Consider the following 25,125-nt stretch of genomic DNA (forward strand, 5'->3'; position numbering starts at 1 on the left):
GCCATATTGACTACAATTTTATTTTACAATACTGAACATTAGAAAATTTGTTTCAGAGATATGGAATTGAAGTCCTGCCCCAATGAGCCATTAGAAGTAATACTTTGAGGAGAAATTGAAACACAGTTTCCTATGAAATTGTATAGCTAAAGAATTATCTGAAAATCTTAGTAATAGTTGCATGTAGATTCAGGTTATCTTCAAACATATTCCATGAAAGTAGAAACATCATCTACATAGTTTGCTACTGTTTCCATTGGATGTATCATAGTGCTTGGCAGTTAGTTGTCCAATTCTTTTCTTTAATGAGACCTTGGGAAAAAGGTTAAGATGTATCTAGCAACATGGTCAGGTTCTGCAAATAGTCCTTTTAACTTTGAACTGAAGGAGAATCTTTACATATGTGATCTTGAAAAGAGCAATTGGCTGTTATGATACACGACAGCACTTGCAGTTAAGTGTGTTAGCCAGCCCACCAGATGTAGTGTTTTCATTTCATGTGCTTTGCCTGCAATTTCGAAAGCAGACTCAAGGTGAATGACCCTTCTAATCTCAAAAGAAATCTTCCCATTGGCAAAAGAACTTGAATTCTTAGTAACTCAGCATGAATGCTTTCTTAGTTAAGTGTTCTTATTTTAAAGCTGCTGGGTCTAATATTTACTAACCTATGATCACTAAAGGTAAATCTTGTAAATTCCTGTAATAGTGTAAGTTTGGATAAAATGTGATTGATGACAAGCTCTAGTCCTCTGTCTCCTCTCCATTCCCAAGGAGGAGAATGGGAAAACTTACTTATATTCTTGGGGAGGGGATAGTGTTGGGAGAATTAGGAGGGGCTGAAGTCTGGGAAGATTACATCAAGCAATTACAAGGAGAAAGGCTGATGGTTGAACTCCATGTCTCCTCTATGCCCTTGACCCAGTCTCCACGGATCAGGGCAGCTAAGTGGGGCATCAACAACCTGGGGGATTTCTGGAGTTGTTGACACTGTCTTGGCAACCCACCTGTCACAAGATGCAGAATCATCCCCATCAATATTTAAGCTGCAGCTTATGACCTCAAGGTAACATCAGACTATAGCTGGGACCTGGCAGAATACGGATCAATTAGCTAGATACCTGGGACTTTCAGCTGTCTAGCTGCACAGGCTCGCCCTGGATGCAACCTCAGCATCTGATATTTTTTACCCTATTTACCCATGTTATTGTGGAGATTAATAGTATATACACTACATCATTGACTCTAAGACACCATCAATTAAAGATAAAGTGTTATATTAAATACCACTAAAAAAGAGGAGAAACTTGCCAAACTCTCAATTGCCATCAAGTATACTGTGAGCCCCGATTTCATGGATATTAAAAAATAAAACAAAACTATGTCTTGGATTGCTGTATGCCTGAAACTAACACAACATTGTTAATCAGCTATACTCCAATATAAAATAAAAATTAAAAAAAAAAACAACAAAACTGTGTCTTGGAATCTATGAAGATCAGTCATTTAGATAGAGATAAAAACAGAAGTACCTACATTAAATATGACAATGTTCTCTTATCTCTTTTATGATTATCAATCAAGGCTTCATTTAACTTTGGTTTTAATGACGAACTCAGACTAGCACTTTTTTTTCCCCAAGACTTTGAGACCTTTAGCTGCATGGTATAATGCTATGATACCTTTTCTTCTGCTTCCTTCTTTTTTTTTTTTAATTTTATTTATTTATTTATTTTTATTTTTGGCTGCATTGGGTCTTCGTTGCTGCGCGTGGGCTTTCTCTACTTGCAGAGAGCAGGGGCTACTCTTGGTTGTGGTGCCCGGGCTTCTCATTGCGGTGGCTTCTGTTGCGGAGCACGGGCTCTAGGCGCACAGGCTTCAGTGGTTGTGGCTCGCAGGCTCTAGAGTGCATGCTCAGTAGTTGTGGTGCACGGGCTTAGTTGCTCCTTGGCATGTGGGATCTTCCCGGACCAGGGTTCGAACCCGTGTCCCTTGCATTGGCAGGCGGATCTTTAACCACTGCGCCACCAGGGAAGCCCTGCTTCCTTTTTAACAATGATTTTCTGTGTGTGCCGCCATAGACTTTCTCAGCCTTCCAGTCTTAATTCTGTCTGCATCTTTTTATCTTGTCCTTCTCTGTTGTAAGATAAGGGAGAGCATCTCTGTCTGACAAGAATGCTGTAGCGAAAGCCAAAAAAGGAGAAATATCGAGATGACAGAGTTCATAAACAATAGCATAACTGTCCTTGATGTTCTCTTCCCAAACACAAGGAGGCAAATTATCTCTATTCTCTGCCTGTTTTTACTATCTTTTTTTTAAGTGATAAATCCCCTGCATTTCATTTGCTTGATTCCTGACAAACTCCTGGAGATTTCAAGAGGACTTTTAACGATCTCCTCTTCTCTGCACTTGGGGTCAGATGCCTGGGTACAGAGGGGCCTCGAGTTCCTCCTGGGCTCCCGCTCATGATATGGTTCATGTGCACGGGCTGCCCTGTTACATCGGGAAGGTCTCCCAATGACCCCAACAATCATTTTGCTTCCCCCCATCTCTACTAATCAATCAAGGGCTGAGACATTGTCTTTAGACATTTGAGTGAGTTCACTTGAAATTTTTTTAAGGAAATTTTGCTAATAAGGAAAATCTAAAACACTCCAATTCCATTTTCAAATACAAATTTGGGAATTCCCTGACAGTCCAGCGGTTGGGGCTCCACATTTCCACTGCACAAAATTTCCATTCCCCGCAGTGGAAATATATTCATTTACTAATTCATTGAACAAACATTTACTGAGTCTGTTACATTCCAAGCACTGGTTCAGGAAGAAGAGATACCAAGATGGAAACAGCCAGGAGCCTGGTTAAGAGAGGCATACGCATGGCAGAGTGTGGTCATGTTAGCTCCCATCCTGCGTCATGGGGGCAGAACTAAGGCAGAGGTTAATGCTTCATGGAGAGAGAAATGGCTTTTAGAGGCTATGACATTTAGCCTGAGACTGGGAGAAGAGCATTGCAATATTCCCTCAGACAATGATACAGAAAATTTCCAGCCAAAACCTATAGCAGCAAAGGCCCAGAGGTTAACACTATAGGGCAGGGTGAGTGTATGTCTGAGTTTGGTGAAGGGTGGGGTCTGGAATTGCACAGGAAAGTTGTGGAGGTCAGGAGGTACATACACATTTGATCATGAAGGGCTCTGTAAGCCATGTTTTATCTCAAAGGTGATAAGATGCCACCAATGTGGTCAGATTTGCCTATCATAAGAACACATTTCACAGCATGATGGTATGGCTGGTGGATGGAAAGGAAGGTGCAAGCAAAGGCTGGAGAAGATATTTTTACCAAAGGATAGTAGTAAACACCCAAACAAGAAATGATAACCTAAAAAAAGATACTGATGATACATGAACTTACTAATTTAACTTGGCAATAAGTGTCTGGAACTCAGTATGGATACTTGAGTTTGAGACCAAGATTTGGGCATCACTTGGTAATAAACAATAGTTGGGATCAGAAAGTGAATGTCATCACTGTGTAGGAGAGAGAAGGAGGGAAACCCTGGTCCTGAGCACTGGCACCTCAAAGGCAGATGGAGCAAGAAAAAGCCCTCTGAGAGGTCAGAAGAAAACTAGGGGAGAGCCTCACAGAAGCAGAGGGAAAGGAGTTTTGAAAGGAGAAGGGAAAAAAAAAAAATCCCTGGCCAAATGATGCAAACTAATCAAATACGATTTGGAATAACAGTGATTTGGGGGTTCAGAAATTATGAAAGTCAGGGAGTGTACTGTAAGCCAGTTCACAGGTTGGTTGGCATCTTTTGGGACAGTTAGGTAGGATTTCTGTCTTATCTCAGGACCATGCAGTATTGGCTCCCTTTTGTAGGCTTTGGACATTTCCTTGTCTCCCGTCTCATTTGTCCCTCATCCTCTCTTTAGAAGAGGGACTGGCTGCACAAAGCCCAAGGAGCATCCCTCCAGCAGGTGAGAGCAGAGATCTGCCTTACATGGTTGACTGCCTCTCCCAGGAGACACGGACCACTTAGTGGTCGCGTATCCATGCCAGAGCCATTCCCGGTAAAACCCTACCACTTGCCTCTTGTGAAGGCCAGGAGTTCAGGCTCTCACATCCTCTTCAGCAAGCACACTCTCTTAACAGGAAGGAAGTTAAAAGCCCTTTCTTTGGCCAAAAGCTTGACGGCGTATTGATCATTTTGTGGTTTTCTGGTGATTTTTATTGATTCCTCTGAATGTCTTGGATATCCGCACTTCTGGGATCACATATGAAACCTTCAATTTCTCAGCCAGTTTGGCCTTTGGATTTATAAATTGTTACTAGCTTCCACCACTAGAAACCCTGAATCATTAACCCTGGATTTTCGGTCTTCATTCTTGACCCCCCTGCTCGTTCTCACCTTGACCCTTCTGGCTGTAACAGTCCCTATCCTTCCCAGCTTTCTGTATTCTACTGACCCAGCAAACCCAAATGTCTCCTGACATTTTCAAGCTTACTTCGGAATCAGGCCTCTGATCTATATGACTTTTACAAATAGTATGCCTTTTTCTACCCTCCTGAATTTATAATTTTAAAACAAATAATAGAAGATATAGTATGTTTCTTTGGTTTTTCCTCCATTATAAAATATTTCTCATCATATACAACTTAAAAGAGCCAGAAAAAAATATGAAAGAAAAAAAAGCCATTTATAGTTAATACTTATCCCAATATTGAACGTTGTTGACAGTAATTTTTCCTTAGTAGTCGAAGATTTTTTTAATTTTTAAAATTTTTATTTGTTCACACATATTGTACACGTAATTTTGTATCATGATTTCTTCACTAAAAGGTATGTTTTCTAAAGAGAAAGGCTGGTAAATAAATATAAACAAAGTTAAATGAGGTTGTATGGCAATAGCAGTACCTAAACATTTATAACACATTATACTTTTAAGCCCTTTTCACATATCATTTTTTGTCATCTTATTTCATTTATTGAATGTTTAACCATAGCCAGCTAACAGTTATAAAGATTGTTTAATTAGTTGCAAGAATTAAACTCTTTAAAAATGATATCCGGAAAACCAAGTTATCCTTTTCTTCCTTGGCTTCCTGAACTCATCTTGTGCTAATTCAGTATGCGATATTTACTAAAATATACAATATTTACTACCTATTTATTAAAGTGTTGCCTGAAATCTGATCTTAGAAGATTGGAAATTTTTGTAATTATTCGTTTGTAACTCATCCAATCATGATGTATTGTGTGTCAGGGCAGAATTTAGAAAAAGGAGAAACATTAGGCTACAACATCAGTGTTTCAGTTTTCCAGGAATTACAGCGTGTATTTGTCCATGTAATCAAATGTTTTGATTCCCATTTACATTACACTGTAAAAACAGTTTCGAAAATGATAGAAACCGTTCTATCAGCTATCTTTTCAGTGGCTTTGTTAGAGTCAATGATACTCTGCTCCTCAGATAAGACCAAGCATTCCAGTTCAAAAGGTCTTCTTGAAGTGGTAATGCCTTCTCTAGCGAGAACATTTTAAGCAGTATTTCCATAATTATTACTTCTTCATTTAAAGTTATGGATATCAAATATCTAGCCCCTAAGTCAAAATGATGTGTCTCAATGAATCCCCTATGTTTATTGGAAATAATTTTGGGTCCCTATGTCGACTGAAAAAAAAATGCGCAACCTAAAAGTTGAGAATTACGTTTTATTTGTTGGACAAAACTGAGAACTTAAGCCTGGGACACAGCATCTCAGATCACTCTGAGAGACTGCTTCCAAAGAGGTAAGGGAGGAACCAGGATATATAGGAGTTTTTGCAACAAAAACCAGGTAGTTGGAACATCAAAAGATTACTGTTAATTAAGGAAAACCAGGCATCTCAAGTTAAGGATGCATCTTCCTGTATATGGGAAGATGCAAAAGTCAGGGCTCATTGAAATCATTGCTGTGATATGCACCTCAGCTATCTGGGGCAAGTATCCTGTGCTTTCTCATCCTGAGTCTCTTCAGGGTGCACTGTGGGGTGGGCGGTGGCTGCAGTGTCTGATGATTTGACGGTGGGCATCCTGTTTCTATCCTGAGTTCCCTCGGGGCTCACCAGAGTGGCTGTAGTGTGATGGCTTGATGGCTGCAAATCTTTGTTTACTGATATGGCAGGCAACATTTTTTCATTGACACCTAATTACTCCAATAAACCATATTTTAAAGTTTTTATTTAGCTCTTATAGTATAGATTCTATCTGAAAGGACTAGAAATACCCCATTATGGCTGAAATATTAAGCCAAAACTCAGCTGCTGCTGGAAAATGACAAAAATGTCCCCTCTTTGTTTTAAATAAATCATAAATGCCTTTAATCCACAAATAATGTGAACTTAAAAAGTGGAAAATGTTTGTGAATTTATTAAACCCCTTTCAAAAGAGAGTGACGGGATTAAACATCACTTCTCTATTTATGTGGTGTGACATTTTCGTTTTGTTCCAAGTTACTTTACTTTTTGTGTGACTCTGGAGTTTGTAAACATGCCATAAAATTTGTTAATTACGTAATGACGATTTCATGGTTCTAGCTCAGTACAAAGGTGGCTAGACAGAGCAGCAAAATCGATTTTCTTTTTTACCTTGTGGAAAGAAACAAAAGGAAATGGAATGCGAAATCTGCATTAAGACCATATTAGAATTATAACTCAACAATCTGTTACACATGAAATGAAAACCAGGTGCATCCCAGTGTTAGTTGTTTTGCTGTGATATTCAGCCAGCGGGTTAAGTTCAAACACCCTTTGTTTAACCCATGCCTTGCTTTGTAAACCACAGTGTTCCAAATGCAGATCTCTGGTTGTCTCCTCTTGCCAGAGGTCCTCAGAGGCACGACTGGCCCCAGGCAAAATCATGAAGTAGATGAAACTTGGCTTCATCCTCTCCTTAGTTTCTCTCCACCCACCTGTCCCCCAGTGCCTACCCTACTCACCCGTCACTCTGGTTCTTCCCTCTGTTTTCCAGGGGGGCTCGTGCTATTTCTTGTTGCCAAAGCCCTCTTTGACTATATCATTTTCCTGCTTGAAAAATGATCCGTGGCTCCCCAAGAGGAGCCAAGCAATCAAGACCTTCCGCCTTTCCTTCCAAATCTTATTGTCGACTGCTCCCTCCAATGTTCTACTGCAACTGGATCGTCCGCCTTGCCCTTTTTATTCACACACCTTTTCCATGCTATTATTCCTTCTGCTTAAGCTGGCCTCCGCCTCTCATCTCCATCTATGGAAATCTCTCACCTGTACCTCCTCCAAGTACCTTCCCTGACCACCCTGGCCTCTCCCCTGCACCTCATGCATACCCTCACGGGGCACTTACCACGTGTTGCTTTGTGTTACAATGTTTACGTATGTGTCTTCTCTCCAGGCACTGTGGTGGGCATTTCACAAAAGTAATATCTTTTAAATTTCGCAACAATCATCTGAGGTAGATATTACTATACCACTTGACAGTTTAGGAAAATGAGGCTCAAATAGATTAAATAACTTGCCTGAGGTCACAGTGCTAGAGAACAACAGAGCTAAGACTTGGACCCAGGTCCAAAACATATATTCTTTTCACTAAACCATATCATCATCTATTTAGTTCTTTCCATCTTCTGAAAGATGAGTGGAGGTTTAAGATGGAGGAAGAGGCCAACTTAGGCTTTCTGATTATCAAATACTATTCAAGAAAGAGAGAGAATTTTTGTGATAATTACCATATTCCTAGCTAGACCTGATTGGTTAACTATAATCCATGAGGATTGGTTAACTATAATCCATGGTTAAATATAATCCATGAGGTTAACTATAATCCATGAGGAATTCAAATGTGAAAGAAAAAAATCTTTACCTGACATTGCCTGAACAAATACACATGGCATAAAAAGAGAATATTGAAGACCTATAATTCAAGAAAGGCATTGGTCTCTGAGCACTATTGGAAAATACGTTCAAGGAAAACAGTTAAACGTGGCTTCCTACAAGTCCCCTGGGATTTAAACAATTTGGGGGTGAACAGGGGTCTGAAGATACAATGATCATTTAAATCTCTTATTAAATAACAATATCTTTATTGAGTACAAAGCCTGTTTTTTGCATCCTGTCTTTGGTGTGACATCTTGGATAAGTTAGGGGAGAGAAGCTTAGGGTTCCTAAGAGGGAAATCTCATCCCAGATGGACAGCTTTTCCAGCTGCCCTCTCCAGGACCCAGAACCATGGAGTCCCGCCTGGACATGTCCCTCCTGGGGAGTCTTTGGCCTCGGATCAGCCTCCCGTTTGTCACATGGCAGAGACCCCATCCAGGGAAGAATTTAGACTTAGAATCTATGTGCTTTGACATCACTACCTTTGCTTCTCCCATGGGGGGAAAGTAATCTGTCTTCATTTCCACTCTTCTATTCTCATTTTCCAGACCCCAGCTTGTCACATTATCATATTGTATTTCTTTAACATGAGTGATGGGCAGTTATCATTAAGCCTGTGTTCTCAGTGCATCTCCATCTCAGCTTTGTTTGCAAACTTCGTTTCAATTATGTGTGTTCCCTGTATGCCAGTTTCATTTATAGATGGCTCTACAGTTTTGTTCCTCATACCAATCTTAATAATAATTTTTAAATTACTGTTTAGGGAAAACAATGCATGTAAGCTTGAATGTAGCAGGCCATCCTGGACTTCAGGCCCTATCTTAGAAAGCCTGAGAATTTTCATTTCAGTTATGTGTTAAAACTGAGGAATTAAATGAGCTTATCAGGAAAACCACCTTCAATCACACTGGAAAAAAACTCAAACATGAAAGCTCTTTTTTATTGTCTCTAAAGTTTTTATGGTTTTCCTTATCCTCTACAAAAGTCAATTTATTTTTTTCTTATTTTTTTCTTACTAAAGCTAATTTATTTTTTCTTACTTATTATTTTGAAATAATTATATATTCACAGGAAATTGCAAAAGATATGTACAGGGAGGTCCTATTTACCCAGCACCCTTTCTCTCCCAATGGTTACATCTTATATAATAATAGTGCATTATCGAGCCAGGAGGTTGACATTGGACTAATTTATTTTTAAGTTTCAAAAAAGAAAAAAATCCAACCTAAAGACAACCTAGTCAGCTTTGTTTCATTCTATTTCTGTTTCTGCTCACAAGCAATAACCAGGCTGACAGGTCTGGAAAACAAAGGGTGGTAGACCCATGCAGCCACAGAGAAATGATCTTCGGGGCTCATTCAAAATCCTAGTCAATGTCACGGCTGGTCTGGGTTGGAATCTGGTTCTGCCTCCACACATGTGACCTTAACCAAGTCACTTGATCCCTCCAAGTTTCCGTGTCTGCATCTATCAAATGGAGGAAATATTTCTCCTGTCTACTTCATAGGGTCCTTGTGAGGATGAAATACGATGATGTGTATGAAAGGAGGTAGGATGTCAGTCAGCGATCATCAAGTTGATATTCTTTTCTGCAACAACTGCCAGTTACAGAAATGTAATTTTTCAGTGGTGGTTTTATTCTTAGAAACAAAACTAAACCACCTCCTTATTAGCCACAAGGCCTAGAATTTCCATCACATCCTTCCCTTTCTACACTCATAGTGGGACAGGTACTAGCAAGTATTGGACAGCACTCTGTGATTCATTGCCTAGACACCCCTGAGGCATGCAATATTTTAAAATAAATGTTTCTTAACATTTTCTTCTAAAAGGTCAAATGCGTTTTAAGTAGCTTTTATTTTTACTCTGACCCCAGCATCTATCCTTTCCCTTTTTTCATGCCATGAGATATACAATAGGTATTCTTGAAAATAGTGAGAAATTATAAGGATACCAGATTAGACAGTGCATGGCTTATGAATTAGAAATGCAAATCATCCAAACTGCATTGTTCTTTGGTTTGTCTGTATATATAATATAAACTCCCTAACTCACTGGTGGATTCTGGTGTTCAGATAGTAAAAATGCTAGTCTTGGTAGTAAGGGAGGAGAAATATATAGGATAAAGTAAACTTAAGTCATAGAAAGTAAAGATAAAAGCATGGTGTGTACTGAATGCTTTGGACACCACCATAAAAATGTTAAGATCCATTTTCTCCCCTCTTCCCCCCATATACAGGCTGGCATGGCTCTGACCTATGACCCCACAGCTGCCATACAGAATGGGTAAGTAGACTACATTTTCTCTATTTTAATTGCTAAGGTATCTTTGAACTCTGAAATCAGTACTGAAGAAAAATATTCAAATCTGTCTTTTTGTTTTAAACCTTTCTCATCATTGTATTTTTTTCTTCCTGTGAGTGACTCTTATTTCATGGCACCCCCCATGTCACCCATTCTCACAATGCTTCTGCCCACATTCTGTCTCTCCCTTTCTCATCTGAGAAAGAGTAAGGAGTAGGATTTGAAGGGGGGTGTATGTAGATAGACCGGTCTGGGAGAAGTGTCCGTGTATCTCTACGGTAAGAGTGTCGCTCCTACTAATAACTCTAGAGTTTAGATTTCGGTAATTTTAGCATGTGCCCAGGTCCATTTTGACATTAATAATGCTTCCACTTTTGCCTTCTGGCTATCAGGGGAAGGGTAACGGACAGAGTCAAGTTAATAGCTTGGTGATTGCATTTTCATTCTTCATTGTAATAAGCACCTGGAAACTTGCAGCCTCTTACTTAGAACAAGTCACATAGCCTAAAATTCTCCTCTGAAAAATCAGACTTAAGCTACACGATCTGGCCTCTCTAAAATTCTGTCATTCTGAATATTCTTTGGTTGAAACTTTCTTCTTACTTCGCAATTTCTTTTCTTTACTTTGGCCGTCCTGCAATGGGCCAACAAACCGAAGAATAAGTATTATTTTTATTTTCACAATCTTTTATCTTAGATTTCTCCATGGCTTTCAGTTTTCTGTCTTTCAGTCTCATTAAAGAATCAATCAGAATGAAGGTCTCATTTAAGATCAACTTAGAGGATAGAAGGAATTAAACTCCATTTTTCTATTTAGTCAGCTGCATCTAATGAACACCTGTGGGATGTAGAAAATGTTTAGCTCCCTCTTATTTTTATAGTTATTGATTCCGGGGGTCATTTATTTGCTCATTCAATAAACATCCAATGAGTCTGCCAAGCACAGTACTATGCTGTATAGGTTTCAAAAAACAACAAAAGACAAGGGCTTTGCCCTCAAGAAACTCATGGTCTATCCTTCCATGAACGAGTCAACACGGTTGGTAGTCTAGCGTAAGAGTCTATTCCTTTGTCCTTTGTTGATTAAAACTTCTCTGGAGTGAAACTTAAGAATATCCTTTCATTTATCCAATAAGCCTTCTCTTATTTCCAACAAGGCACTTTAAACTTGGTGGTCAGAAGAACAAAAGACAAGATGTAAAGACATGAAATAAAGTCCTCTAGAATCGTACTGTATAGTTGGGAAGATAAAATAGTTAACTCAGAAGGCACAGAATAAGGCATTATATGCTCAGCAACAGTGACAGAAAACAAGTATTATAATGTAAGGGAATGACATTTGTTGAACACATACTAAGTACCAAGTATTTTATATTTGTAATTTAATGGCACATGGTTTCAGAGTCTAATACATGTAAAAATACATGTAATTACAATTAGAAATTTATTTGCACACTAGAAAGTAGAAATAATAATTGAATGAATACCTATAAGTTTATTAACTAGATTCAACAACTGTTCATGTTTCCATACATGTATATGGGTATATGAATATATGAATCATCTACCTATCTGTACTATGTATCTATCTGTTTATTATAAAGATCTTCTTGACCAAGGCTCTAGGTCAAGGATTGGAGATGCCCCAGTGACCTAGGTCTGGACTGGAGTGAGTGAATGCTTTGCTTTAGTTAGTCATCTTTCCAGTGCACAATTTAAAATCTGAATTTGTTTTCCCAAAGACCTAACTTTCCAAGTTTTCATCCTGATCCATTACAAACCTACGGAGAAGAAAATTGAGATTTCAGCCTGCAATCTGAGCAGCCCAAAGTGAACTTTGGGTGGTGCCGTATTAGAGGCAGTGAGGACTGCCTAGCACGCAGGGAGCATGTCTCCCTTCCCAGGTCACCGTCTATACCGTATAGAGGTCGACCGCAAGTACATACGTCTGCCTTCTGTGACGTCTTTGTACCTTATAGTAACAGTATAACATTCTATCCTTTGAACTATTTCAACAGTTGCAGAAGTGGTTCATCCTCTCCACTGTCCACTTAGACATTTACAACAATGAATATTTCCCTCAGGAAACAAATTGTAGTTAAGATGCTGAGAATGCCATCTCCTTTATTTTATCTCCTGTCATCTGATAAAGAACTTTGTATCATCCAGCAGTCCCTGTCTTCAATACTGTCTTGTCTACTGAATATTCCTTTCAGCCTGTAAAATACTCGAGTCTCTCCCACCTATAAAGAAGGTAGAAGCAAAACAATCCTTTTCTGCCCATGAGATCACTTCTAGTGACCACACTATTTTAGCCTTCTTTTCACTGGTAAAGAACCCCAGTTTTCTATACACACTGTCTTTCCATATTGTCTCTAATTAAGCCTGTTAAAGTGTGAATTCTGGTCTCAGACTTGACTGGAATTTTCCCTGCTGGTGTCTCCAGTGATCTCCAAATTTGTCAGTTGTAACTGACGCATTCTTAGTCCTTATACTGTTTGAGGTCTTGCATCATTTGACTTTCTGTTGTTGTTGTTGTTATTGTTACCATTTACAGCTTCATGAAAATTTCTTATTTCTTAGATTTCACGACTCCATCCTTTGCTGATCCTCCTTGCTCTCCCCTTGCACTGCTCACTTGGTGTCTGCAGATTCCTCCTCTTCTGCCCACTTTTATTAATCTTTCTCAGGGTTTAGTCTTTTCTCACTCTGTGTTCTCTCCAGTTGATCTCATCCACTCCTCCTGCTTTTAGGAACTGAAGACTCCCAAGTCCATACTTCAAGTTCATAACTAGATGCAAAAAAAACCACCTGTGTGTCTAACTGCATTAGGTGCTGCTCCTGGATAGCTTTGTCCCAAAGTGAGGTCATTATCTTCATCAATCTTTCATCATACAAACCAAATCAAATGAAAAACAAGATCAAATGACTTGTTCCTTTTTAAAAAATACACTCTAAAGCCATTTAAGCCATAAATTCCAGTTCTCTGGGTATTCTCTCCTAAAACATTCTTTATAATAAAATTGGTCCTTAAAACTTACTCCGTCTGTCTTTGAACTGTATCTTCAACCCAGCTCTGCCTCCCTGCCACTGGTTGAGTTTATTCAATCACCATTCCCTACCTGTACTAAGCTTTTACTTGCTTCTAACATAACTGACCTCCAAACCATTTTCACATTGCTTTTTGAATAATTTTTTAAAGCAAAAAGCAATCAGTAATCATCTACCTGCCTGGTTTAATGTATTATGTGGACTTCACTAACTGCAGAACAGAACTCAAACTTCCAAGAATGGCACAAAAAGAACTCCATGATTTGGTTTCTGCAACTGAACTGGACCTTCTTTGATTCTCAGAGCATCCCAAGCTACTTTAACCCGTGTGTCTTGTTGCTCATGGAATTCTCTCTGCCTGGAGAGAATGGTGATATTCTTCCTTCCTTCCTTCCTTCCTAATTCCTTCCTTCCTCCCTTCTTTCCTCCCTCCCTCCCTCCGTCCCTTTCTTCCTTCTTTCCTTCTTTCTTTCTTTCACTGCTCTCATTTAAAGAACACCATTAGGGACTTCCCTGGTGGTGCAGTGGTTAAGAATCGAGCCCTGGTCTGGGAAGATCCCACATGCTGTGGAGCAACTAAGCCCGCGTGCCACAACTACTGAGCCTGTGCTCTAGAGCCCGCAAGCCACAACTACTGAGCCCGCATGCCACAAATACTGAAGCCCGTGCGCCTAGAGCCCATGCTCTGCAACAAGGGAAGCCACTGCAATGAGAAGCCCGCACACCACAATGAAGAGTAGCCCCCACTTGACGCAAATAGAGAAAGCCCACGCACAGCAATGAAAACCCTATGCAGCTAAATAAAATAATAAATAAATAAAATAAAGAACACCATTAAATCATACCAGGCAGAGCTAATTACACAATTAATCGTAAGAGACACAGTTTAAGCAGTGGTTAGGAGTTCAGACTCCAAAACCAGCCTGCCCAGTTGCACATCCAAATTCTTTCATTTACCAGACATGGGCAAGTTGTTTGTGCTTTAGTTTCCTCCTCTGTGGAGATGATAGTAACAGTACCTTTTCATAAGAGTTTGTAAGGATCAAAGGACCCCTGCATGGCACAATGTGATCTTCATTGTCAATATTGACACTATTGTTACACTACATTTCATGTGACCATGATACACTGACGGTCTTTTTATCATGTAGCTGTTGACATCATATTTATTTCCTTGATGGACTATTAACTCTGAAGTCAGGTTCCATGTCTTATTCATCTTTACAAACTGTTTAACTTAGTACTGTGAATGCCAAATCAGAAACAGAAAATGTGACTGATGACGTCTGCTTGGCTCCAGCAAGGTGGCATTAGGGAAACCATTCCCCTTCCTGGCATCAAGCCACTCTGTCCCCATGTAACACCCAAACCTGATCCTCTTTATTATTTTTTTTATTGGAGTATAGTTGCTTTACAGTATTGTGTTAGTTTACACAGTACAGCAAATTGAATCAGCTATACGTATACATATATCCCCTCCTTTTTGGATTTCCTTCTCATTTGGGTCACCGCAGAGCATTGAGTAGTTCCCTGTGCTATACAGTAGGTTCTCATTAGTTATCTATTTTATACATAGTATCAATAGTGTACATATGTCAATTCCCATCTCCCAATTCATCCCACCCCACCCCCCCCGCCTTGGTATCCATACGTTTGTTCTCAACGTCTGTATCTCTATTTCTGTTTTGATCCTACTTAAATGCAACCTGCAGTTTCACCCAAAGGAGCCAAACTGCCATGAGTTTCTCATGTCCTGGGTTAAGAATGGAATTTCGGAAGGCTTAGACTATCCATTGTGTTGTTGGTACCAAGAAGGTAGAAACTTTATTTCATGAAATGGAAGAGATCGGAAGATTGTAGCTCACTAACCTTATTCACTTGATATTTCTTCATGTGGATGGTTTTTAAAATGTTTTTTTCATCTTTGGTTTTATTGCCTTATATGGTAACATTTAAATAATGGAGAGTAGAAGAATAGTCATTTCTATGGATGTTAAGATGCCAAAATAACCACATTGTGTTTCCTCAATAACCACAAATGTTCCTTGAGTTATTGTCAGCATGTACCTCTTTGAAGTGGGGAACCTGATTTAGAAAATTCACTTAGCATATGAAGGAATGGAACATGAATGTCCAGAGTCAAGTATTTACTCCTAATTACATTGCTGTATTCGATCCAGTAGGCAAACCTAACTCAGAGAGCGGTAACCTATCAGAGAGATAAATATTTATTGCTGTAGAGAAGAAACTGGTCCCATTTTATGTAGAACAAATGTATCCAAAGATACAGTTGCAGCTGACTCCAATCCAGTTAATATTGTTAAAGGTCGCTTAATGCTGACTCAGATCAACAAATTTTATCATTTGAATACTTATCTATTGTACCATTTAAAATCATTCTGGTGATGCAAATTTGAAAAAAAATATTTCCCATCCTGTCAGGAACAATGGGCACGCATGCAAATTCTAGATACAATGCAAGTAGTATTGTGACAGAAGCACAAAGTGCTATGAGATTTATGTATGTATTAACTTTTATATGTATAAAATATTTCTGAAAGAATACACAAGACATGGTGACAGTGGTTCTCTGGGGAGAGCCAACAGAGTACCGAGAAGTAGGGGTGAGAAGGAGACTTATTTTTCACTGTTTATATTTTACTATTCTTTTCACAAAGAAAAATAAAGAAAATTAATGTCATAGGACTACAGAGAAAAGGCAGTTACATTCTAATGAGGGATTCTGAAGGCTTCTTGATGGAACAGTGACATGAGCTTGTCCTCTTGGAGATGTGCCATGTCACCACTAAAGATCATATTTTATCTTTTTGAATCATAGTTTTGTCTGGATATATACCCAGAAGTGGGATTGCTGGATCATATGGCAACCCTATGCAGTTTGGGGTGAGCAGATGCAAACTATTATATATAGAAGGGATAAACAACAAGGTCCTACTGTATAGCACAGGGAACTATATTCAATATCCTGCAATAAACCATAATGGAAAAGAATGTGTGTGTGTGTGTATACATATATATATATATCTATAACTGAATCACTTTGCTGTACAGCAGATATTAACACAACATTGTAAATCAACTATACTTCAATTTAGAAAAAAAAAGAACATATGGCATCCCTTAACTGCACTCAGCCATAGGGGTTTCTGAGTATCAAATCCAAATATGTGTCTGGGGGATAGCTGGTAGCTCAATTGTGTCAACAGTTAAATGTTGTGAATTCCATAACCTCAACCTGAATACAGCAACATAAAACTGAAATAAGTACTCCCAAATTAAGCTTGATATTTCTCTAATGAAGAACAAACACTTGTAAACATGGACCATGGTGTATCTGAGCTGTTTGCATGTAGGCAGTAAAAAATGTCAGTTGTGTCATCTGCTTGAATCTACCCAAATTATCACTTTAAAAAAATTAATTCAATGTCACTTTTATCTAAGGCTTTGAAGGTTACAGTGAAGAAATTTCTGGGTCACAATGGAAAAGTAAAACGCTTGGTACTTTTTACTATAGGCTAACTTAGGAAAATAAAAATGTCCATTCTTCTTTTGGAGCTATCTGGCATAACTCTATAATTTTTATTACTATTGCCCTATTGCTTTTTTAACTGTCCAGTATGAAATTCCATCACTTCCAACTATGAGCATGGGAGGTGGGAAATAATTCCTCCCCCATAGTCAAAATCGCATCTTTCCTGTGCTCTTTTCACTAAGGGCTGCTGTGTAAAAGCCTTTTGGATTGTTTTATTTGAAGAAAATGGATTCTTGGGAGAGATGTGAAAAAAAAATGTTTTCTGTAGCCTTGGTTTGCCAGCTGTTTTATATGGGCATTTGATATTAAGTGATACAGAAACCTTATCTTATTACACTAGGAAAGGAATCTAATGTGAAGGATACGTTGGCATTACAATAAAAATGACCAATAACTTATTAATCTTGTGCTATAGTGTTGCCCTGAGGATAGTATTTGTGGTTCTGACTCCAACAAAATTGCCTATGGACATGAAAGACAAGGCAGGGCTGTTTATTTCAGTGGGCAAATAGGACTGTGTGTGGTTTTCTGCATTAAAAAAGTCCTACCCTGGGGTTATTGATATATTCATGTTATTTTTATTGTCAGTGAAATAAGATTTCACCATATTACTACTGACTGCCAAATCCCCTGAAGATGACTTTTCTGCAGGCAAAATAATGTCCTATTAGTGACCTAGACTTCCATTTTCTGGACTTCTGGAGCCCACTTGCTTTACATGCCAGAAAACCAAATAACCCTTTGCATTCCTTAAAAATATTACTTTTTTCAGAGGCTGGCTTAGAGTTCTACAGATAGATCATGCTTAATTAACCTGTTTAGCCCCTTTGGCATTTGGAATTTTGTTCATGGGAAACCTCTCCAGAGATGACTAGTTCACATTCCTGCAAAAGTTTCTCAACCTTGACACTAGTGACATTTTGGACCAGATCATTTTTTGGGTGGGAGCTGTACTGTATTTAGCAGCATCCCAGACCTCTACCAAACAGATACCAGTAGCAGCCCCCTGACCCAGTTGTGACAACCAAAAATATCTCCAGATCCTGCCAAATGTCCCCTGGGGAGCAAAATCCCTTTTAGTTTAGAACAAGGTAGAAAAGGAATACTTGTCATACACTTGTGGATTCACTATGTACATTTTGGCAAAGAAAAACCTTAGGGGAGTAAACTCTTCCCAGAAAAATGGTTAGCTAAAAATTCATTCCCAGTTTTCTATAATAACATTTGCAAGGCATAATGCATAAATAACCAGATACGAAAACATAAAGTCACATGTTTAGAATGACCTTAGCTTTGTTAGTATGGCCAAAAAGTGCTGTCAATTTCATCTTTCCTGTTCCCCCAAAACAGGACACCTATTCTTGAAGTATTTATTTGGATGTTCTTTCTTTCTTTCTTCTTCTTTTTAAATGTGATGGCCATGTGAGAGTGTTTTTAAACCATGAAGGATACATGGCAGGGATTGAGAAAAAGTGAAGAGATTGGGAAATTCATTCTGCAGTTCTCTCTTTGGAGTCTGGCTAGGTGAATTTTCTTTAGATATGGTGCCTTTAAGCTTCAGATTCAATAATAGCCTCTCCTGTCATGGTTTAAGCAAAGGTTTCCTGTGAATTCATCCGGTTTATGTTTGGATTTGGGGAGAGCCTATTTCAGAATACCAGAATTAGGGGATCAAGACAGTGTGCTGAGTCTGATCTTCTCAGTACATTTTCTGTTCTAAATGACTCTCTGATTTGAGGGGCAGTACTGGAACTTGCTGGGAAGTATGAAATATTCTTGTTTGATGGATAGGATTAGAGCAGACAGAACAAAAATGCCTGAAAATTTCCCCCAAGGGTGCCCTTTGTTAGTATCCATTTACTTGGCTGTTTTCTTTATGTTTCTGCTGTTTTTCCCATAAAATTTCCTGTAAACTTTGCCAGTCCATCCTATCCTTACTGCTTTCATTTTTAATATGACAATTGCTACATTTCGCAAAATAAACCAGCCACTCTAAAATGTGACGCATGATTCGCTCTGTTGGTACAAGAGGCTGAAACTGGGTTTCTCAGAAACTTGCATGGTGAATGAAGAGGGCCGTTTGTGGAGTGGTCATGAGTACCTGCTATGTTATTATGAGCCCCAAATAAGTCTTTCTGTTCACTGACTCATAAATAAAATCTGTCAAACATAAGACCTAAAGCGTTTTATTTTTTTTAATGCAAACCATGATTTTTGTAGAAAAGGTCTGTTTTCCCTGGTTGTCAGTACCTTTGCATGCTTAGAAAACAGGCATTAGTTTAAGCTCCCACTGAGCATTTACAGATATGTGATGCCAGCCAATTTTCTCTGGGTTCTCACCTCTCAGCTTCCCATTTGAACAGAAGCCATCTTCTGTGCCCCCACCGATTTGACACTGGCGGCCTCTACTGTAATCACTACTTATCTCTCTAAACCGCTCTGCATTCATTTATTCATTCATTCAACCTACAGGTATTAAGCAAGACGTACCTTGGAGATATTGTGGGTTCAGTTCCAGACCACTGCAATAAAGCAGATATCTCAATAAAATGAGTCACACAATTTTTTAAAATTTCCCAGTGCATATAGAAGTTATGTTTGGACTAGACTGTAGTCTGTTAAGTGTGCAAAGCATTATGTCTAAAAAAACAATGTACATACATCAATTTAAAATATTTCATTGCTAAAAAATGCTAAGCATCATCTGACAATGCAGGGTTGCCACAAACCTTCAATTTGTAAAAGTTGCAATATCTGTGAAGTGTAATACAGCAAAGCACAATAAAATGAGGTCTGCCTGTATTTACTATGTCCCAGGCTCTGTTCTAGGCAACAAAGTCAAGGTGTCCTCAACTCTCTTGAAGCTGACATTCTAGAGGGAGAAATAATCAATAAATACATTCCATTAGTCAACTTGACTGCTGTAACAAAATGCCATTGATTGTGTGGCTTTAAACAACAGAAATATATTTTCTCACAGTTCTGGAGGCTGGAAGTCCAAGATCAGGGTCTGGCTGATTTAGTTTGGGATTTAGTTCCTGGCTTTTACAAGGCTGCTTTCTCATTATGTCCTCACATGGCCTTTCCTCCATGTGAGCATGTGGATAGAGAGAGCAAGCACTCTAATGCCTCTTCTTATAAGGACACTAACCCTATGAGGTTAGGGCCCCACCCTCATGAGCTCATTTAACATTAGTTTCTTCCTTAGAGGCTCCATCTCCACATATAGCCACTTTGGAAATTAGGACTTCAATATATGAATTTTAAAGGGACACAAACATTCAGTCCATAGCATATATAAAGACATTTTTAAAAATTACTAGTTCAGATAGTGATAAGAACAATGAAAAAAAAATAGAGGAAAGGAATAGAGAACAATTGGGGCAGAGATGGTGGTTGCTACTTTAGCTACAGACCTCTGAAAAGTTGGGAAAGTTGAGTGAGACCAATAATGAGAAAGAGATGATAGTTCCAGGGTGATTTGGGGAAATAACCATTCCAGGTAGAGAGAATTGTAAGTGTAGTGGCCCAAGATGAGAGTGAGAATGACAGGCTCATGTGACAGAAGAAGGTCAATGTGGTTGGATCCTAGTTGGCTCTGGGGAGAGAGGTGGGCAATAGCCTGATTGTGCTCGTCAATATGAGGAATTCAAATTTTGTTCTCATTGCAACGGAAAGCCATTGACCAGCTTTAGGCTGGTTAATGTATAGATAAGATTCAATTTAAATGCTTAAATAGAAAAACTCAAAGGAATGTCCTACCCATCTTTGGTATACATAGTAAATGTTCAATACATTTTTTAAAGTGGAAGGATGGATGTTTTCTTACATAGTAATTGACTTTAAAGTCAGATTTATTAACTGTAATTTATATTGAGTATATATTCACTCTTAAGAGTGTACAATTCTATGAGGTCTGACAAGCACACAGTTGTGGAACCACCAAGCAATGAAGATATAGAACAGTTACATCACTTTCCAAAATTCCCTCAGGTGTCTGTGCACTCAGACTCTTCCCCCAATCCCAGCCTTTGGCATCCATTATTTATTTTCGGTCTTTAAAGTTTTGCATTTTCCATAGTATTATATAAATGGATATGAAATATAGAGTCTTTTGAGTTTGACTTCTTTCATTTAGCATAATTTACTTAAGATTCACCATGTTAAATATATCAGTAGTTCTTTCCTTTTAATTGTTTAGTAGCATCCCAGTGTATGGATGGACCACAGTTTATTAATTCAATTGAAGGATATTTGGCTTGTTTCCAGTTTTTAGCAAGTATTAAATAAAGCTGCTATAAATATTTGCATTAAGGTTTTTGTGTGAACTCAAGTTTTCATTTATCTTCAGTTACTATGTACCAGTGGGATAGTTGGGTTATATGCTATGTATATGTTTAACTTTATAAGAAACTGCCAAACTGTTTTCTAAAAGGGCTGTATCATCCTTTATCTTCACCAACAATGAAAGAGTTCCACTTTCTCTGAATCCTTGACAGCTCTGATTGTCTTTTTTTTTTTAATTTGGCCATTTTAATGAGTATATAGTCAATATTCTTTTTTTCTAAAATTTTAGAGGTATTGTAGGTATAGGTATGGATAGTAAGGAGGATGCAATGTGTAATGGTGTAATTTTTTCAGCTACATCTTTTTTAACCAAAAGACTATGACCTTATAATCCTTGTTGAGAGCTAGATCAGTTTAAGACTCTAGTTCCCCAATCCTTGCTTGAAGACTTGTATAGGATCTAAGCTTAAAGAATTTACTCTTTGAAACCTGGCAACCTTGAAATCCAACCCCCCTACACTCAATGGGGTTCTCATGGAATGCTTCTTTAGAAAGGTGACCCATGAGATCCTCTATTCAAAATATCAATGACCCCTGAGAGATGATGAAGCTTTTGTCTCCAAAACTCCAACCTCAGTCATACTATTTAAAAAAAAGAAAGAAAGAAAGAAAGAAAGAAAGAAACTAAATTAAAAGTAGTAATTGACTTTTGCTAAGAGTATGGCAAAGTGAAGTAATGATTCCATGATCCCTGAGAGGCATTTTCCCAATCTATCCTGATATCAGTGAAATACTCCATCACAGCCCACCTGGTTTTGTCTGCACGATGTGTGGCTGGTCACTCTAGCCTTTCCCTTACCAGTGAGACATAAAGAAAAAAAACATGATTTAAAATTATGCTGAAGAATTTGAGCATTAGGTAACTTGTGGACTCCAGGGTATAGTCTGAGCAGAGATGGCCTGTAAGTGTTATTGATACCCTTTAATAGATCTCTATTAAAGCTGTCCTTTAATAGATCTCCAGAAGGATCATCCCTCCTCTGATTTGTGAAGCTCTGATCTTGCCCAGTATTATTCTATAATTGTTCAATGAAGGACCCTGGAGGACTAGAAAACTCAGTGCTTTTTACAGCATGTACAGAGGTATATCACATAGGTCCAGAATCTTCATCAGTGCCCTGACTGAATCCAGAAAAGATTCCTTTCCTCACCTAGACCTAAATTGTCCACAAATTGTCCTCTTTTCATGGAGAAAGAAAGTACTTAGCTTGGTTTCTGCCTGAGGGCATGGATTCATGCCTAACACAAATTATCCAGAACTCTCTAGAAGCTGATCCTCTTTCTTGAATGAAGGGATAGATGCAATTTCTGTCTGTGTAACACCAGCCACCTTTATAAAGCTTGGTGCTATGGTTTTGCCTTTCTTTCAAGGAGCTTTAGAAACAATGCCCATGGCTTTTCTCTTTTATTGGTTAAACATACTATTACACTCACCTGGCCTAAGAGATTTTTGTGCAGCCAATTTTATAAGAGGACTCAAAATTGTCATTTTATTCAGAACAACTTATTTCTTGTGGAATCAAAGACCATCAATCTCCTGCATGATCCTGTTAACAGTTGATGGGCAACATGAGGGTGGAACTCTGTCTTCTCCAGACGTGCGTGGTAGCGTTTGGTTAGCAGCCAGGCGTGCATCAGCTTCATGAATCTATGAATCTTCTTTTTGTTTTTCTGTTTGCAGATTTTATTCTTCACCGTACAGTATTGCAACCAACCGCATGATTCCACAGACACCCATCACGCCATTCATTGCTGCTTCCCCTGTCTCCACATACCAGGTATGTCCGGTTTACCTGCACCTCCCGGGAAACCTTTCTTGCCAGGAACAGACTAGATCAAGGCAAAAGGGACACAGTAGGATTTTTGTTTTAAGTTGTCTTCCCTTTAGTCATATCTTAATGTCATAATACTTAAACTATCCATTGAGCCTACACTTTCAAGGGCTTGTTTGCATCTGTTTCACTGAATGATAAAAATCCACCGAGCTTTCCATTCTTCCTGCTGAGTTTTCATGATTTTGCTACTTTCCAGCCAACATTAGTGCAGCTTTCTTACCACTGAGAGGTTATTTTGTGTGTTGTCTGTTATTTTGGTTGTTGCTCCCTAGGGTATCTTTTCTGAGAACACATTTCTGGCAACTCCCTGCACGCCCTCCAGGATATTGTATCATTGTCATCTCATTTTGTCACAATCGTTCTGTGTATCCATGGAAAGCTACATGGATAGATGCAAAATCATTTGCTCCAAGAAATAGGGAAGATTATCAAAGGGGTAAAAGTAATTCCTAACTTCCTCCTCTTACTTCATTCTCAGTTCCAAAGAGGCCAAAAGAGACCTCGGGGGTTCCATATGTTGAAACACAAGAAAATCTGAGACTCAGTGTGTGTCCTAAACCAGATGTTGTAGCCAGTTAGTAATGCTAAGTCCACAGGTGGATTGAAATAGCCATCCTTCTCCCTCAAACAGTGCTCCTTATCTTATTCCTTTGAGTCATCAAAGATATGATATTTCTCCCTGCTTCTCTTTATCTCATGTAGTTCTTCAGAGAATTCTTCTAATTCAAATTAGAAAAAAATGCCTATGAATGCTACCTAGAGTGTCGAGTGTCACTGTTTAAAGCTTTGGAGAGAGAAAGAAAGAGCAAGAGTGCGAGTGTGTGCCTGCGTGTGTTTCCCTATATTGTGCAGATGGTGGGTGGGTGGGGGGTTTACAACAGGGAAAACTAATGTTGCTGATTGCTACAAATTCAGTGAAGTTTCACATTATTCATCCACTACATACGTCATATCAGGAGGTCCCAGCTGTCAGAGCATCATGCTTGAGACTATGCACTTTTTTCCTTAACTGATTCCCCCCAAAGCAGATCATTCTCATTCTGTGTCTGCACTTAGATTCTTGATACCTGTCGGGTGAGCGGAATAGACTTTTGTGTGAATTGCATTAGAGGGTCTCAGAATGGCTGATTTCTTAATTGCCTTTCCTTGGGACCCATGAGGCTAAGTGCAGATGCTGTTCAGTTTTTGTTCTTTCTACAGGCCTGCCTGATTGTAATGTGTGTATTTTGGTTTTTACCCATTTTTTCTAATCTTGGCCTCTGTTTCAGCCAAGACCACCCATTGAGCTCCATTGTAGAGCACTTTGGTGACATGAATAAAATCTCCACAGAACAGTCATTTCTTTTGGGAGGGCTCATAAGTGGAATTTAACTCTGGCTCTCTTTTCTCAAAAAAGGAATTAGAGCAATTTCCTATGTTGTTGATTCTTGCTTTTCACCACTTCTTTTTTTTTTTTTTTTTTTTAAATCTAAAGTTCATTGGCAATTTCATTGATGTGAGTATATTGAAAACAAAATCTTCAGGGCTCTCAATGTCACAATCAGCTCTTAGAAGCTGACTTTCTCATTTGGCTGATGGGGAACATTCAGAACACTTGGCTGGCTCATATACTCATTTTTATTTGCCATACCAATTACCTTGAGAGAGAAAAATCACAGACTTGCTTAACTTGGGTTTAACCCAAAACATTCCCCCAAATTTCTGGTTGATCTCTCTAATTCTTTCCCCAACTTTTACCACTTGGATTTATTTCCAAGATGGGATCACTTGAGAATATGAAGTTAGAACCAATGACAGAAAAAGAGGAAGTCTTAGCAGTCATGCTAAGTAATGCCTCCTTCCTTATTCGCCCAGGTCTTCCCGGAAGTTGACCTACAAACAGGAGATTCCTGAAGCCTCCAAATGTGCTCCATGGCCCAGCCTGGCCCATGTGGGCACTACAGCCAGCTCTAGGGAAGTAGGAATTTGCTTTACATTGTACCATGTTTCAGGGACCAAATGAATCAGGTCCAAGTATTTCCTTTGTACCCTTAGTTTTGAGCACTGATTCGCTGTAAGTCAGGTGGACTCCACTTTCTTATGACCTAGTGTGACTCCACTGAACGCAAGAACCGAGTTCTCTCTGTGATTGCTTTCTTCTAATAAATGC

General features: G+C 38.8%; 1 protein-coding gene across 10 annotated transcripts in view; it reads left to right on the forward strand.

Moving 5' to 3' along the window:
- The window catches only part of RBMS3 (RNA binding motif single stranded interacting protein 3), a 718,572-nt gene that overhangs the window by 591,484 nt on the left and 101,963 nt on the right, over positions 1-25,125 (forward strand). For all 10 annotated transcript variants that reach the window (XM_061195214.1, XM_061195213.1, XM_061195218.1 and 7 more), the window contains 2 exons: positions 10,126-10,172; positions 22,823-22,919. In XM_061195214.1, coding sequence (XP_061051197.1) covers positions 10,126-10,172; positions 22,823-22,919 — 144 coding nt within the window. The remainder of the gene's footprint in view (positions 1-10,125; positions 10,173-22,822; positions 22,920-25,125) is intronic.

This window comes from Eubalaena glacialis, chromosome 7 (genome assembly GCF_028564815.1).
Source record: "Eubalaena glacialis isolate mEubGla1 chromosome 7, mEubGla1.1.hap2.+ XY, whole genome shotgun sequence".
In the NCBI taxonomy this organism is placed as follows: domain Eukaryota; kingdom Metazoa; phylum Chordata; class Mammalia; order Artiodactyla; family Balaenidae; genus Eubalaena; species Eubalaena glacialis.